At 42.1% G+C, this 16125-nt stretch overlaps 1 protein-coding gene across 1 annotated transcript in view; it reads left to right on the top strand.

Moving 5' to 3' along the window:
* LOC139580516 (AT-rich interactive domain-containing protein 4B-like) overlaps positions 1-16125 on the top strand; it is a 301203-nt gene that overhangs the window by 82954 nt on the left and 202124 nt on the right. Inside the window, exons 4-7 of the mRNA XM_071409282.1 lie at positions 4188-4253; positions 6056-6146; positions 9653-9732; positions 12324-12415. Coding sequence (XP_071265383.1) covers positions 4188-4253; positions 6056-6146; positions 9653-9732; positions 12324-12415 — 329 coding nt within the window. The remainder of the gene's footprint in view (positions 1-4187; positions 4254-6055; positions 6147-9652; positions 9733-12323; positions 12416-16125) is intronic.

Raw genomic sequence — 16125 nt, 5'->3', positions numbered from 1 at the left:
AGTGTTGGCTCTTCTTTTTCAAGACCTCTGCAATCTGCCCTGGCATGCTGTCAATTAACTTCTGGGCCACATCGTGACTGATGGCAGCCCATTCTTGCATAATCAATGCTTGGAGTGTGTCAGAATTTGTGGGTTTCTGTTTGTCTACCCGCCTCTTGAGGATTGATACAAGTTCGCAATGGGATTAAGCCGGGCATGATGACTCCTTGCTGTCCCCAGTCCGCCTGGCCTTGCTGCTATTCCAGTTTCAACTGTTCTGCCTGCGGTTATGGAACCGCCACCTGTCCCAGACCTGCTATTTTCAACTCTTAATGATCGGCTATGAAAAGCCAACTGAAAATTATTCATGATTATTATTTGACCATGCTTGTCACTTATGAATATTTTGAACATCTTGGCATAGTTCTGTTATAATCTCCACCCGGCACAGCCAGAAGAGGACTGGCCACCCCTCATAGCCTGGTTCCTCTCTAGGTTTCTTCCTAGGTTTTGGCCTTTCTAGGGAGTTTTTCCTAGCCACCGTGCTTCTACACCTGCATTGCTTGCTGTTTGGGGTTTTAGGCTGGGTTTCTGTACAGCACTTCGAGATATTAGCTGATGTACGAAGGGCTATATAAAATAAACTTGATTTGAAACTTGATTTGATTAAGGTCTGGGGAGTTTCCTGGCCGTGGACCCAAAATATCGATGTTTTGTTCCCCGAGCCACTTAGTTATCACTTTTGCCTTATGGCAAGGTGCTCCATCATGCTGGAAAAGGCATTGTTCGTCACCAAACTGTTCCTGGATGGTTGGGAGAAGTTGCTCTCGGAGGATGTGTTGGTACCATTCTTTATTCATGGCTGTGTTCTTAAGCAAAATTGTGAGTGAGCCCACTCCCTTGGCTGAGAAGCAACCCCAAACATGAATGGTCTCAGGATGCTTTACTGTTGGCATGACACAGGACTGATGGTAGCGCTCACCTTGTCTTCTCCGGACAAGTTTTTTTCCGGATGCCCCAAACAATCGGATAGGGGATTCATCAGAGAAAATGACTTTACCCCAGTCCTCAGCAGTCCAATCCCTGTACCTTTTGCAGAATATCAGTCTGTCCCTGATGTTTTTCCTGGAGAGAAGTGGCTTCTTCGCTGCCCTTCTTGACACCAGGCCCTCCTCCAAAAGTCTTCGCCTCACTGTGCGTGCAGATGCACTCACACCTGCCTGCTGCCATTCCTGAGCAAGCTCTGTACTGGTGGTGCCCCGATCCCACAGCTGAATCAACGTTTGGAGACGGTCCTGGTTCTTTCTGGACTTTCTTGGGCGCTCTGAAGCCTTCTTCACAACATTTGAACCGCTCTCCTTGAAGTTCTTGATGATCCGATAAATGGTTGATTTAGGTGCAATCTTACTGGCAGCAATATCCTTGCCTGTGAAGCCCTTTTTGTGCAAAGCAACGATGACGGCATGTGTTTCCTTGCAGGTAAGCATGGTTGACAGAGGAAGAACAATGATTCCAAGCACCACCCTCCTTTTGAAGCTTCCAGTCTGTTATTCAAACTCAATCAGCATGACAGAGTGATCTCCAGCCTTGTCCTCGTCAACACTCACACCTGTGTTAACGAGAGAATCACTGACATGATGTCAGCTGGTCCTTTTGTGGCAGGGCTGAAATGCAGTGAAAATGTTTTGGGGGTTTTAGTTAATTTGCATAGCAAAGAGGGACTTTGCAATTAATCTGATCACTCTTCATAACATTCAGGAGTATATGCAAATTGCCATCATACAAACTTAGGCAGCAGATTTTGAAAATTAATATTTGTGTCATTCTCAAAACTTTTGGCCACAACTGTACAGTAAAACTTAAATTAAACTGCTAGTCCCTTTTACTTGCCGGGCAACGGCCGACATTTCAGCAAACAAACGGCTGTTTCAAATAAACGCCTGGTCTAAATGTATTGTTTATGTTATTACCATGAATTAGCATGAGTTTTTTACGAGGTTTGTTTAATTTGTTACATTTTACTTGATATAAAAATGATAAATTGTCAATTTTTATCACCAGTTAGACATAGCTAGCCAGTGGCTGCTAACAGCTGAATACTGCTATCTAACGGGAGTACAGACCCAAAGAAATCGGCAGTTCACCCTCTAGTGGCTAAAGAATGAACTGCTGAAAATGCCCAGTCAGAGAAGAATAATTATTCTTTCAAGGAATTATTATATATATATTTTTTTAAATAGAGGCATACTAAGACAAAATAAACATGACTGTGTGTAAATGATGACACATTAGTGCAATAAATTAAGAAATGTATTAAAATACTGGAAGTGAATGCTGGAATGAAACAATTAACTATGCAAATGAGCAAATCTGTGTGCATTAAGGAAATAGATGCATGGCTCAAGTATAAGCCTGTCTCTAATATGCGCCTGTTGTGTTCCGTGATTTAAGCAAATAAATGCCTGGGCTTTTAATTGAGGTTTTACGGTAATTGCATAACCACTCAATGTTCACGTCACCCAGAAAATAGACCTCTGTTAACATCACACAATATAATTTACATAATTTAACAGATGCTCTTATCCAGAACTACTTACAGGAGCAATTAGGGTTAAGTGCCTTGCTCAAGAGCACAAAGACAGATGCTTTTCACCTAGTCGGTTTGGGGATTCGAACCAGCTAACTTTTGGTTACTGGCTCAACGCTCTTAACTGTGCATAATTATGTCTAAAACGCCCTTACTCATAATTATGTCTAAAACGCCCTCACTCATAATTATGTCTTAAACGCCTCCCCTCACTCATAATTATGTCTTAAATGCCTCCCCTCACTCATAATTATGTCTTAAACGCCTCCCCTCACTCATAATTATGTCTTAAATGCCTCCCCTCACTCATAATTATGTCTAAAATGCCTCCCCTCACTCATAATTATGTCTTAAACGCCTCCCCTCACTCATAATTATGTCTAAAATGCCTCCCCTCACTCATAATTATGTCTTAAACGCCTCCCCTCACTCATAATTATGTCTTAAATGCCTCCCCTCACTCATAATTATGTCTAAAATGCCTCCCCTCACTCATAATTATGTCTTAAACGCCTCCCCTCACTCATAATTATGTCTAAAACGCCTCCCCTCACTCATAATTATGTCTTAAATGCCTCCCCTCACTCATAATTATGTCTAAAATGCCTCCCCTCACTCATAATTATGTCTTAAACGCCTCCCCTCACTCATAATTATGTCTAAAATGCCTCCCCTCACTCATAATTATGCCTTAAACGCCTCCCCTCACTCATAATTATGTCTAAAACGCCTCCCCTCACTCATAATTATGTCTAAAATGCCTCCCCTCACTCATAATTATGTCTAAAATGCCTCCCCTCACTCATAATTATGTCTTAAACGCCTCCCCTCACTCATAATTATGTCTTAAACGCCTCCCCTCACTCATAATTATGTCTAAAATGCCTCCCCTCACTCATAATTATGTCTAAAATGCCTCCCCTCACTCATAATTATGTCTTAAACGCCTCCCCTCACTCATAATTATGTCTTAAATGCCTCCCCTCACTCATAATTATGTCTTAAACGCCTCCCCTCACTCATAATTATGTCTTAAACGCCTCCCCTCACTCATAATTATGTCTAAAGCGCCTCTAATCAGTCATCATTATGTAGGGAGACGGGGAAAACACAACAAATAATGTCTAGCGGTAAAGGTTCCCTTTAAAGTGAACAACATCGTGGGTACATTTCCACAACTATCGCTCTGGATTAGAGCGTCTGCTAAATTAGTACAATGTCAATTTGGGACGCAGGCCCAGTATATCTTTCAGTTATCTCCCCCATCTGACTGACTGGCAACCCCGTGATAAGAACCTGTTGGTTTGTCCCAGTGTTGTAGCAACAATGTAGGCTAGTCGCTAGGAGTCCGGAAGAGGACAGAATGTTGGGTCAAAGTTATCAAGACACCATCCATCCTGTTATCCTGTGTATGAGCAAAGGGAAGAATGTGTGTGTTTGTGTCAACTTGATGCTATGTGGGACCTAGCCTGTCACACAAATGCAAGATTACTACCATTTGATATGATGATCTGACTGCACTACTGACTGTACACGACATGTGTAGCTAATATTTTGACAGGTTGTCGCTCCCAGGCCGTGTGATGTGGAGTAATCGTTTAACCTCCTTTCCCCTCTTCAGGTGACCTTTAAACCAGACCTGGCCACAGTGGAGGTCCATGATGACAGCATCCAAGGCCCTCTGAAGGTAAGACAGCTCTTTAACTGTGATCTCATCTCTTTTATAAATGTCTCTTTTCAAGTCCATATGAACTGATCCAAACCTGTCGTGACTTTACTTTAACATTAATCTGAAGACTGTTATTTATCTAATCCACTAACTATGTTTAATTGTTACCCGATTTAAATTAATCGTGTAACAATTAACTCATTAGGTTCTGGGGCACCACGAGAGAGGTTCTTTAAAGAGTTACCATCTGCCAAATTTAACTCTAAAAGGTCTTTACCTATCACATCTATAAACAGTCAACTTATTAATCAAAACCTCATATCACATCATCATTCTGAACAGTCGTAACCTTGCATCTGCAAAAACCAGAGCCATACTTATGATTCACTACACAAATTGATTTAATTATTTATTTACGAGCTAATTAAATGGGAACACATGATAAAATATACACTTTGCATCGATTATTGACTAGATCCTAAATATGCTGAAAACAGGTCCCTAGCGGAATGACAACAACATGGCTGCTTGTTAAAGTGGAGAGGGAGAGAGAGAGCGAGACTCTTAACATTGGTACATTCAGAAACTACTCTCACCAACAGTAACCATATACTTTGCACACGAACCGCCGCTCGGTTTGAGTAAGAAATCATGAATGTATTTACGTGAAATGGGGTCTCTCGGTGAACAGGGCAGCCTTACAAAGGGAGTTGGGCCTTTTTCGCGGCACACTTGTAAGGCTCTGATTGTCCGAAATGGTTCCCACAAGTCTTCCACTGTTGTCCTTCTCTGTAGTTGTCCGGTATCCGGTGACTTGTCGTGTAGTCCTGAACAGAACTACAGAGTTCCATTCACGCTTGAAGATGCTTCTTTGAAGATAGGCTAGTCAGCCGTGTTGATGGTTCCCAGTGGGGTGATGAGAGTAGCGTGATACGACGGTTTGAGCAGAGTAGTATAATGGTCCTACTTAAATTAGCTTTCGAAGATACTTCACTTAGGACAGCTAATCAGCCGTACCAGTGATCGTCCAGGAGGGGAGTTTATCGTCTCCACCTCGTGTTGAGATTCAATGTTCAAACAACTTTAAACGTGCAGCTGCAGCTTCACATCTTTCTGGTCTGATGTGTTTTTCTCTTAACCCATCATTTATACAGTTTGCTCATAAGGGGCGGTTCCGGCAAGGTGACACGCTCCCTGACCTCACTCCGGGCGCCAATTACTCACTCTGCAAAGTCTCTCTCATAGCTTCAAATCCCATCCCTCTCTTAACAAAAATACTTTAATCATTGTTCATATTACATGCACAACCCATAGTATGGAAACTTCGTACATGTAGTAGGTATACTTTCCAAGTTACAGTATTTCCTTTATAACATTTTTAATGACATCACAAAATAATAAACAAAATGACATTAGTGTTCTATAGATCGCCTTTGATCATTCCCCACGTTCGATGTTAGAAATATTTTTCCAGTATTCACTTTAGAGTTTCAGCGGGGATAGTCTGTTGAAACAAAGAACATTCATTTGGTGAATGTTGGAGAGGGAGACCTGCATCTTCTCCCCTTGATTTACAACAGGGCGTGAGTTGTTAATCCCCACCAGTGCTTTCCTTTCCCCCTCTCTAGGGTGAGTGGGGGTCTGATTAAAGTTATTCATTGCAAACCTGATCTAACTTATTTAGATTCTCGTGGACAGTCATGACACCACTATATCTAGACGTCAGGGCAGCTAGCCAGTCAGTCAGCTATTCAGTCAGCCATCCCAGGCAGTCAGTCAGCCAGTATTGAATGTTAACAGCAGTATGTCTGGTCTGTCAGGTTGGTGCTGTAGTAGAGGTGAAGAACCCTGATGGAGTGTACCAGGAAGCCTCCATCAACAAGCTGACAGACTGCAGTATATACACTGTTGGTGAGTAACACGCTTTATACACTGTTGGTGAGTAACACGCTTTATACACTGTTGGTGAGTAACACGCTTTATACACTGTTGGTAAGTACAGAATAGTTGTCTTTGTCCTGAACAAAGTACTTTGGTGATATCGACTGGTGTAATACTACTACTACTACTACTACTACTACTACTACACCTCTATAGTGTCTGTCATATTTTCTAAAATGTCAGGGGAGTTGTAATGAAGCTGTGAGGTGGAACTGCAGATCATTGGGTGGTGCAGAGAACACACACACACACACACACACACACACACACACACACACACACACACACACACACACACACACACACACTGAAGAGTAGGGATGGGGGTTCGGAATAATTTCAGTAACATGAATTTGTCATATATCGGTTATTCCTGTGTTTTTTAAACTACATTGTTAACGTGAAGCTGAAGGAGGTCCTCTATTGCTGCATCATGCCTAGGTGCCGGTGAGATGGGAGAAGACGCACGGAGGGAGAGAGACGCTACTTGGCTACAGTAGCTATATTGTAACAGCCGCAATGTTCTTTATCATCCTACATAACAGTGGCTGTATTTAAAGATATAACTACAGTGGGGAGAACAAGTATTTGAAACACTGCCGATGTTGCAGGTTTTCCTACTTACAAAGCATGTAGAGGTCTGTAATTTTTATCATAGGTACACTTCAACTGTGAGAGACGGAATCTAAAACAAAAATCCAGAAAATCACATTGTATGATTTTTAAGTAATTAATTTGCAACGAAGTTGAAACGTTTGTTTTATTAAATTAATACTTTGAAATGTCATGGTATATCCTTGTATCTAACAATGTCACATAGATATTTCAATTTAATTTAGAAAAAGCCTTTTCAGTGTCAAAATAGGACTTACAATTTTTCCCTCTGCAAAAATGAATACTCACAAGTACTAACGTCTGTTGGAATATTGTAATTACTGTGCACATCCCCTACTGAGAGCAGACAATCAGTTCTCAGCCAGTCCTAAACACACCAGGCAGTCTGTATTAGAACATATGAGGGATTTAGTCAGGGAGACAGAACAGTGTGTTTGCTATATTGCCCTGAATGAGAGGTAGTGGGTGTGCTTGTCTACATCCACTATGGCACCCTATTCCCTATGGGCCCTGGTCAAAAGTAATGCACTAAATAGGGAGCCATTTGTGACAGACTTTGTATGTAAACGCCATGGCCTATATTCTGCCTAACTACTTTTTCACTTTATCACTCTCCCCCATCTCTCTTTATATCTCTCCCTCCATCTATACTCTATCTCTCTTTATCGCTCTCCCTCATCTCTCTCTTTAATACTCTCCATCTATACTCTCTCTCTCTCTCTTTATCGCTCTCCCTCATCTCTCTCTTTATATCTCTCCCTCCATCTATTATACTCTCTCTCTTTATCGCTCTCCCTCATCTCTCTCTTTATCTCTCTCCCTCCATCTCTCTCTTTATATCTCTCCCTCCATCTATACTCTATCTCTCTCTCTTTATCGCTCTCCCTCATCTCTCTCTTTATCACTCTCCTCCATTTCTCTCTTTAATACTCGCTTTATCACTCTCCTCCATTTCTCTCTTTAATACTCTCTCTTTATCTCTCTCCCTCCATCTCTCTCTTTATCGCTCTCCCTCATCTCTCTCTTTATCTCTCTCCCTCCATCTCTCTCTTTATCGCTCTCCCTCATATCTCTCTTTATCTCTCTCCCTCATCTCTCTCTTTATCACTCTCCTCCATTTCTCTCTTTAATACTCTCCCTCCATCTATACTCTCTCTCTCTTTATCGCTCTCCCTCTTCTCTCTCTTTATCTCTCTCCCTCCATCTCTCTCTTTATCTCTCTTTATCGCTCTCCCTCATCTCTCTCTTTATCGCTCTCCCTCCATCTATAATCTATCTCTCTCTCTTTATTGCTCTCCCTCATCTCTCTCTTTATCGCTCTCCCTCATCTCTCTCTTTATCGCTCTCCCTCCATCTATAATATATCTCTCTCTCTTTATCGCTCTCCCTCATCTCTCTCTTTATCGCTCTCCCTCATCTCTCTCTTTATCTCTCTCCCTCATCTCTCTCTTTATCGCTCTCCCTCATCTCTCTCTTTATCGCTCTCCCTCATCTCTCTCTTTATCGCTCTCCCTCATCTCTCTCTTTATCGCTCTCCCTCATCTCTCTCTTTATCGCTCTCCCTCATCTCTCTCTTTATCGCTCTCCCTCATCTCTCTTTATTTCTCTCCCTCCATCTCTCTCTTTATCGCTCTCCCTCATCTCTCTCTTTATCGCTCTCCCTCATCTCTCTCTTTAATACTCTCGCTCCATCTATACTCTCTCTCTCTTTATCTCTCTCCCTCATCTCTCTCTTTATATCTCTCCCTCCATCTATACTCTATCTCTCTCTCTTTATCGCTCTCCCTCATCTCTCTCTTTATCACTCTCCTCCATTTCTCTCTTTAATACTCTCTCTTTATCTCTCTCCCTCCATCTCTCTCTTTATCGCTCTCCCTCATCTCTCTCTTTATCTCTCTCCCTCCATCTCTCTCTTTATCGCTCTCCCTCATATCTCTCTTTATCTCTCTCCCTCATCTCTCTCTTTATCACTCTCCTCCATTTCTCTCTTTAATACTCTCCCTCCATCTATACTCTCTCTCTCTTTATCGCTCTCCCTCTTCTCTCTCTTTATATCTCTCCCTCCATCTATACTCTATCTCTCTTTATCTCTCTCCCTCCATCTCTCTCTTTATCTCTCTTTATCGCTCTCCCTCATCTCTCTCTTTATCGCTCTCCCTCCATCTATAATCTATCTCTCTCTCTTTATCGCTCTCCCTCATCTCTCTCTTTATCGCTCTCCCTCATCTCTCTCTTTATCGCTCTCCCTCCATCTATAATATATCTCTCTCTCTTTATCGCTCTCCCTCATCTCTCTCTTTATCGCTCTCCCTCATCTCTCTCTTTATCTCTCTCCCTCCATCTCTCTCTTTATCGCTCTCCCTCATCTCTCTCTTTATCGCTCTCCCTCATCTCTCTCTTTATCTCTCTCCCTCATTTCTCTCTTTATCGCTCTCCCTCATCTCTCTCTTTATCTCTCTCCCTCATCTCTCTCTTTATCTCTCTCCCTCCATCTCTCTCTTTATCGCTCTCCCTCATCTCTCTCTTTATCTCTCTCCCTCATCTCTCTCTTTATCTCTCTCCCTCCATCTCTCTCTTTATCTCTCTCCCTCCATCTCTCTCTTTATCTCTCTCCCTCATCTCTCTCTTTATCTCTCTCCCTCCATCTCTCTCTTTATCTCTCTCTTTGTCGCTTTCCTTCGTCTCTCTTTATCGCTCTCCCTACATTTCTCTCTTTATCGCTCTCCCTCCATCTCTCTCTTTATCTCTCTCCCTCCATCTCTCTCTTTATCTCCCTACATCTCTCTTTGTCGCTCTCCCTCCATCTCTCTTTGTCGCTCTCCCTCCCTCCTCTCTCCCTCAATTCATCGCTCTCCCCCCAGTGTTTGATGATGGTGATGAGAAGACACTGAGGCGTTCCTCTCTCTGCCTGAAAGGAGCACGTCACTTTGCAGAGAGCGAGGCAAGTCTCAGTTGGACTCTCTCTCTACCACAGTTTAACTACAGCCTTCGTCCCAAATGGCACCCTATTCCCTCTTCTAGTGCACTACATTTGACCAGAACCCTATAAGGGGATAGTGCACTAAGCCTTGGTCAAAAGTAGTGCACTATATAGGGAATAGGGTGCCATTCGGGAACCAGTCACCTAACCTGTCTGTCTGTCTATTATTATAAATGAACCAGTCACCTAACCTGTCTGTCTATTATTATAAATGAACCAGTCACCTAACCTGTCTGTCTGCCTATTATTATAAATGAACCAGTCACCTAACCTGTCTGTCTGTCTATTATTATAAATGAACCAGTCACCTAACCTGTCTGTCTGTCTATTATTATAAATGAACCAGTCACCTAACCTGTCTGTCTATTATTATAAATGAACCAGTCACCTAACCTGTCTGTCTGTCTATTATTATAAATGAACCAGTCACCTAACCTGTCTGTCTGTCTATTATTATAAATGAACCAGTCACCTAACCTGTCTGTCTGTCTATTATTATAAATGAACCAGTCACCTAACCTGTCTGTCTATTATTATAAATGAACCAGTCACCTAACCTGTCTGTCTGTCTATTATTATAAATGAACCAGTCACCTAATCTGTCTGTCTGTCTATTATTATGAATGAACCAGTCACCTAACCTGTCTGTCTGTCTATTATTATGAATGAACCAGTCACCTAATCTGTCTGTCTGTCTATTATTATGAATGAACCAGTCGCCTAACCTGTCTGTCTATTATTATAAATGAACCAGTCACCTAACCTGTCTGTCTGCCTATTATTATAAATGAACCAGTCACCTAACCTGTCTGTCTGTCTATTATTATAAATGAACCAGTCACCTAACCTGTCTGTCTGTCTATTATTATAAATGAACCAGTCACCTAACCTGTCTGTCTATTATTATAAATGAACCAGTCACCTAACCTGTCTGTCTGTCTATTATTATAAATGAACCAGTCACCTAACCTGTCTGTCTGTCTATTATTATAAATGAACCAGTCACCTAACCTGTCTGTCTATTATTATAAATGAACCAGTCACCTAACCTGTCTGTCTATTATTATAAATGAACCAGTCACCTAACCTGTCTGTCTGTCTATTATTATAAATGAACCAGTCACCTAATCTGTCTGTCTATTATTATGAATGAACCAGTCACCTAACCTGTCTGTCTGTCTATTATTATGAATGAACCAGTCACCTAATCTGTCTGTCTGTCTATTATTATGAATGAACCAGTCGCCTAACCTGTCTGTCTATTATTATAAATGAACCAGTCACCTAACCTGTCTGTCTATTACTATAAATGAACCAGTCGCCTAACCTGTCTGTCTGTCTATTATTATGAATTAACCAGTCACCTAACCTGTCTGTCTATTATTATAAATGAACCAGTCACCTAACCTGTCTGTCTGTCTATTATTATAAATGAACCAGTCACCTAACCTGTCTGTCTATTATTATAAATGAACCAGTCACCTAACCTGTCTGTCTGTCTATTATTATAAATGAACCAGTCGCCTAACCTGTCTGTCTGTCTATTATTATGAATTAACCAGTCACCTAACCTGTCTGTCTATTACTATAAATGAACCAGTCGCCTAACCTGTCTGTCTGTCTATTATTATAAATTAACCAGTCACCTAACCTGTCTGTCTTATTATAAATTAACCAGTCACCTAACCTGTCTGTCTGTCTATTATTATAAATTAACCAGTCACCTAACCTGTATGTCTGTCTATTATTATAAATTAACCAGTCACCTAACCTGTCTGTCTGTCTATTATTATAAATGAACCAGTCACCTAACCTGTCTGTCTATTATTATAAATGAACCAGTCACCTAACCTGTCTGTCTGTCTATTATTATAAATGAACCAGTCACCTAACCTCTGTTCCAGACACTAGATCGTCTCTAACCTGTCCTCCAGCTCTAACCTGTCCTCCAGCTCTAACCTGCTGTTTGCTGTCGGTCTCTGTTCCAGACACTAGATCGTCTCCCTGTCCTCCAGCTCTAACCTGTCCTCCAGCTCTAACCTGTCCTCCAGCTCTAACCTGTCCTCCAGCTCTAACCTGCTGTTTGCTGTCGGTCTCTGTTCCAGACACTAGATCGTCTCCCTGTCCTCCAGCTCTAACCTGCTGTTTGCTGTCGGTCTCTGTTCCAGACACTAGATCGTCTCCCTGTCCTCCAGCTCTAACCTGTCCTCCAGCTCTAACCTGTCCTCCAGCTCTAACCTGCTGTTTGCTGTCGGTCTCTGTTCCAGACACTAGATCGTCTCTAACCTGTCCTCCAGCTCTAACCTGTCCTCCAGCTCTAACCTGTCCTCCAGCTCTAACCTGCTGTTTGCTGTCGGTCTCTGTTCCAGACACTAGATCGTCTCCCTGTCCTCCAGCTCTAACCTGTCCTCCAGCTCTAACCTGCTGTTTGCTGTCGGTCTCTGTTCCAGACACTAGATCGTCTCTAACCTGTCCTCCAGCTCTAACCTGTCCTCCAGCTCTAACCTGTCCTCCAGCTCTAACCTGCTGTTTGCTGTCGGTCTCTGTTCCAGACACTAGATCGTCTCCCTCTCACCAACCCTGAGCACTTCGGCACTCCTGTCATCGGCAAGAAGGGGAACCGTGGACGCAGGTCCAATCCAGTGTGAGTATCTGGCCTCATGACCCACCTGCCTGTCCGTTGTAAGCTGTTCACACTGGGCTGAGGATAGGGCTTGTTGTTGTTGTTGTTGTTAGCTAGCGCCAGGTAGCATTAGGTAGCGTTAGTCGGCTGTATCTAAGACAAATATCTGGCATCCTATAGCTTGTTCTCCGTCTTCTTTTTAAATAGTAAGCCAACGTGTTTTTATCTCCGTGACTGATCCGAACTCGTTTTCACATGCTGTCTGTCCTCTTTCTGCAGCAGACATACAGTATAGTGATTCATGTTTGGAACATCAAATCACAATAACATTGCCGTATGGAATGGTAAGAATCACAGTACGTATCGGCACCTAAGTATGGTGACTGTATCGTGAGGTTCCCTGGCAATTCCCAGCCCTACTTAGTAATACTGGTTCTGGGCTAAACGTTACTTGGATGAAGGAATGAGATGCCAGCAGACGGAATAGTTATACCCTGATCCTGCCTCTCCTCTCCTGGGAGGCAGACATTCCAGGGAATAGAGCCGGCTGGAATCTGTCTGGAGTTAATTGGGAATCCTCCTGGTTGGCTGGTGGCTAATCCTCAAAAATGGCTTTAGTTTTTTAGATACCCCTACCCGGGGAATAACAAAACACAACCATGTTTTTCCATAACTCTAAGGTCTCCCATTTATGAAATGGATGGTTGTGTAAAAATATGTTTTACTGCAGAAGTGGTTAAATTGATGGATATTGTGACATACCTCCTTAACTCAAACTGCAGAATAATATCTGTCTGGGGGGGTGAGCTCAGGTAACCCAATATTGCAAGCTCTGATATTGCTAAAATGTGGAAATACAAGCAGTCAGTTGTCTGCCCTACATAAACAAACAGCATTCGGATATCTGCATGTATTTAGGAAATATAGACCTGTAAACACATACAATAGCTTGAAATATCAACTCTGAATATTTATGATGAATGTAACCTGTACGTTTTGGTAGGTGTTCAATAGCTGATTAGATACTACTGCACTGTTGGAGCTAGCAACACAAAGCAAGTCAAATGTGCTCTTGTTCAGTGCTGTATGGTCCAATATGTCTGCCTGACTCAAACATCACCTTCTCCTGGCTCACTGCATTGGGATGTTCTGCTGCTCTTATCCTGTCCCGGGTTGAGCTGCTTCTTCCAGACAATCATGTCCACCATCCTGGCTCTCTGCCCTGGAGCTGCTGTACATGTTGACCTGGGGACATTATGGTGTATGGGGAGGATGCAACCACACATGACGACAGCTCATAAGGCAGGTTGTCACTACAATGAACCAACAACCTGACAGCTCATAAGGCAGGTTGTCACTACAACGAACCAACAACCTGACAGCTCATAAGGCAGGTTGTCACTACAATGAACCAACAACCTGACAGCTCATAAGGCAGGTTGTCACTACAATGAACCAACAACCTGACAGCTCATAAGGCAGGTTGTCACTACAACGAACCAACAAACTGTCCACCAATTGAAGCTCAACAGAATTATGTGACACCACAAACGGTGTTTCCGCCGACACATTGGTGCGACTGGCTTCCGGGTTAAGTGGGCATTGTGTCAAGAAGCAGTGCGGCTTGGTTGGGTGTGTTTCGGAGAACGTACGGCTTTCGACCTTCGCCTCTCCCGAGTCCGTACGGGAGTTACAGCGATGAAACAAGACTGTACCATGAAATTGGGGAGAAAGAGGGGTAAAACGTCTTGTTTTTTTTAAATAAGAAAACCTTTGGTGAAGGAAAAGCAGCCAACAAGTGCTCAGCATGTGTAGGAACTCCTTCAAGACTTGTGGAAAAGCATTCCTCATGAAGCTGGTTGAGAGAACGCCTAGAGTGTTCAAAGCTGTCAAGGCAAAGGGTGGCTACTTTGAGAAGCTCAAATGTAAAATATATTTAGATTTGTTTAACGCTTTTTTGGTTACTACATGATTCCATATGTGTTATTTCATAGTTTTGATGTCTTCACTATTATTCTACAATGTGGAAAATAGTAAAAATTAAGAAAAACTCTTGAAAGAGTAAGTGTGTCCAAACCTTTGATTGGTACTGTATATATATTTCCAACTGGTACCGGGGGACCTTCAGACGAGTCCTATGAGGCCTGTGGATGTCCTATAAAACAACTGACATGTTCATGACAGTCTCACCTTTCCACTGTCATATTAGTGTGTAGCCCAAACAGTTGGGACGCTGCAGAGAGAAGTTGACAGATCGGCTGTACCGACTTCAGACGAGTCTCTTGACACTTGTGGAGGTTGTAGAGCAAAACTAGAACACCATGGTGTTCGTGGGGGTCAAAGAGGGGTCATAACAGTACAAATAAATAAACACAACATGTAAAGTGTTGGTCCCAGTGTTGGGGGGGGGTTGCTTAGGCGTAGTTCTGTCTGTACTAAACCCCTTTTGTGGGGAAAAACTCATTCTGATTGGTTGGGCCTTGCTCCTCAGTGGGTGGACCTGGCTCCCAAGTTGCCTATGCCCTCCCACGCCCACCCATGGCTACACCCCTGCCCAGTCATGGGAAATCCACAGATTGGGGCCTAATGAATTTATTTAAATTGACTGATTTCCTTCTGTAAACTGTAACTCAGTAAAATCTTGTTGCATGTTGTGTTTATATTTTTGTTCAGTATAGTTAAGACTGAGAGAGGTCTACCTACACTCATTAGTTTAAATGTAGTTAAGACTGAGGGAGGTCTACCTACATTCATTAGTTTAAATGTAGTTAAGACAGAGAGAGGTCTACCTACATTCATTAGTTTAAATGTAGTTAAGACAGAGAGAGGTCTACCTACTCATTAGTTTAAATGTAGTTAAGACAGAGAGAGGTCTACCTACTCATTAGTTTAAATGTAGTTAAGACTGAGAGAGGTCTACCTACTCATTAGTTTAAATGTAGTTAAGACTGAGGGAGGTCTACCTACATTCATTAGTTTAAATGTAGTTAAGACAGAGAGAGGTCTACCTACTCATTAGTTTAAATGTAGTTAAGACAGAGAGAGGTCTACCTATTCATTAGTTTAAATGTAGTTAAGACAGAGAGAGGTCTACCTACTCATTAGTTTAAATGTAGTTAAGACTGAGAGAGGTCTACCTACTCATTAGTTTAAATGTAGTTAAGACTGAGAGAGGTCTACCTACACTCATTAGTTTAAATGTAGTTAAGACAGAGAGAGGTCTACCTACTCATTAGTTTAAATGTAGTTAAGACAGAGAGAGGTCTACCTACTCATTAGTTTAAATGTAGTTAAGACTGAGAGAGGTCTACCTACACTCATTAGTTTAAATGTAGTTAAGACAGAGAGAGGTCTACCTACTCATTAGTTTAAATGTAGTTAAGACTGAGAGAGGTCTACCTACATTCATTAGTTTAAATGTAGTTAAGACAGAGAGAGGTCTACCTACTCATTAGTTTAAATGTAGTTAAGACAGAGAGAGGTCTACCTACTCATTAGTTTAAATGTAGTTAAGACTGAGAGAGGTCTACCTACTCATTAGTTTAAATGTAGTTAAGACAGAGAGAGGTCTACCTACTCATTAGTTTAAATGTAGTTAAGACAGAGAGAGGTCTACCTACTCATTAGTTTAAATGTAGTTAAGACTGGGGCTGTTTGTTTTGTTAATCTGTGCCATTTCAATCTTTTTAGTTCTTCTACAGCTAAATGTCACTTTGTGTGTTGTATTTGAA

Source organism: Salvelinus alpinus, chromosome 7 (genome assembly GCF_045679555.1).
Source record: "Salvelinus alpinus chromosome 7, SLU_Salpinus.1, whole genome shotgun sequence".
Classification (NCBI taxonomy): domain Eukaryota; kingdom Metazoa; phylum Chordata; class Actinopteri; order Salmoniformes; family Salmonidae; genus Salvelinus; species Salvelinus alpinus.
This window is presented reverse-complemented; position numbering and strand designations above follow the sequence as displayed.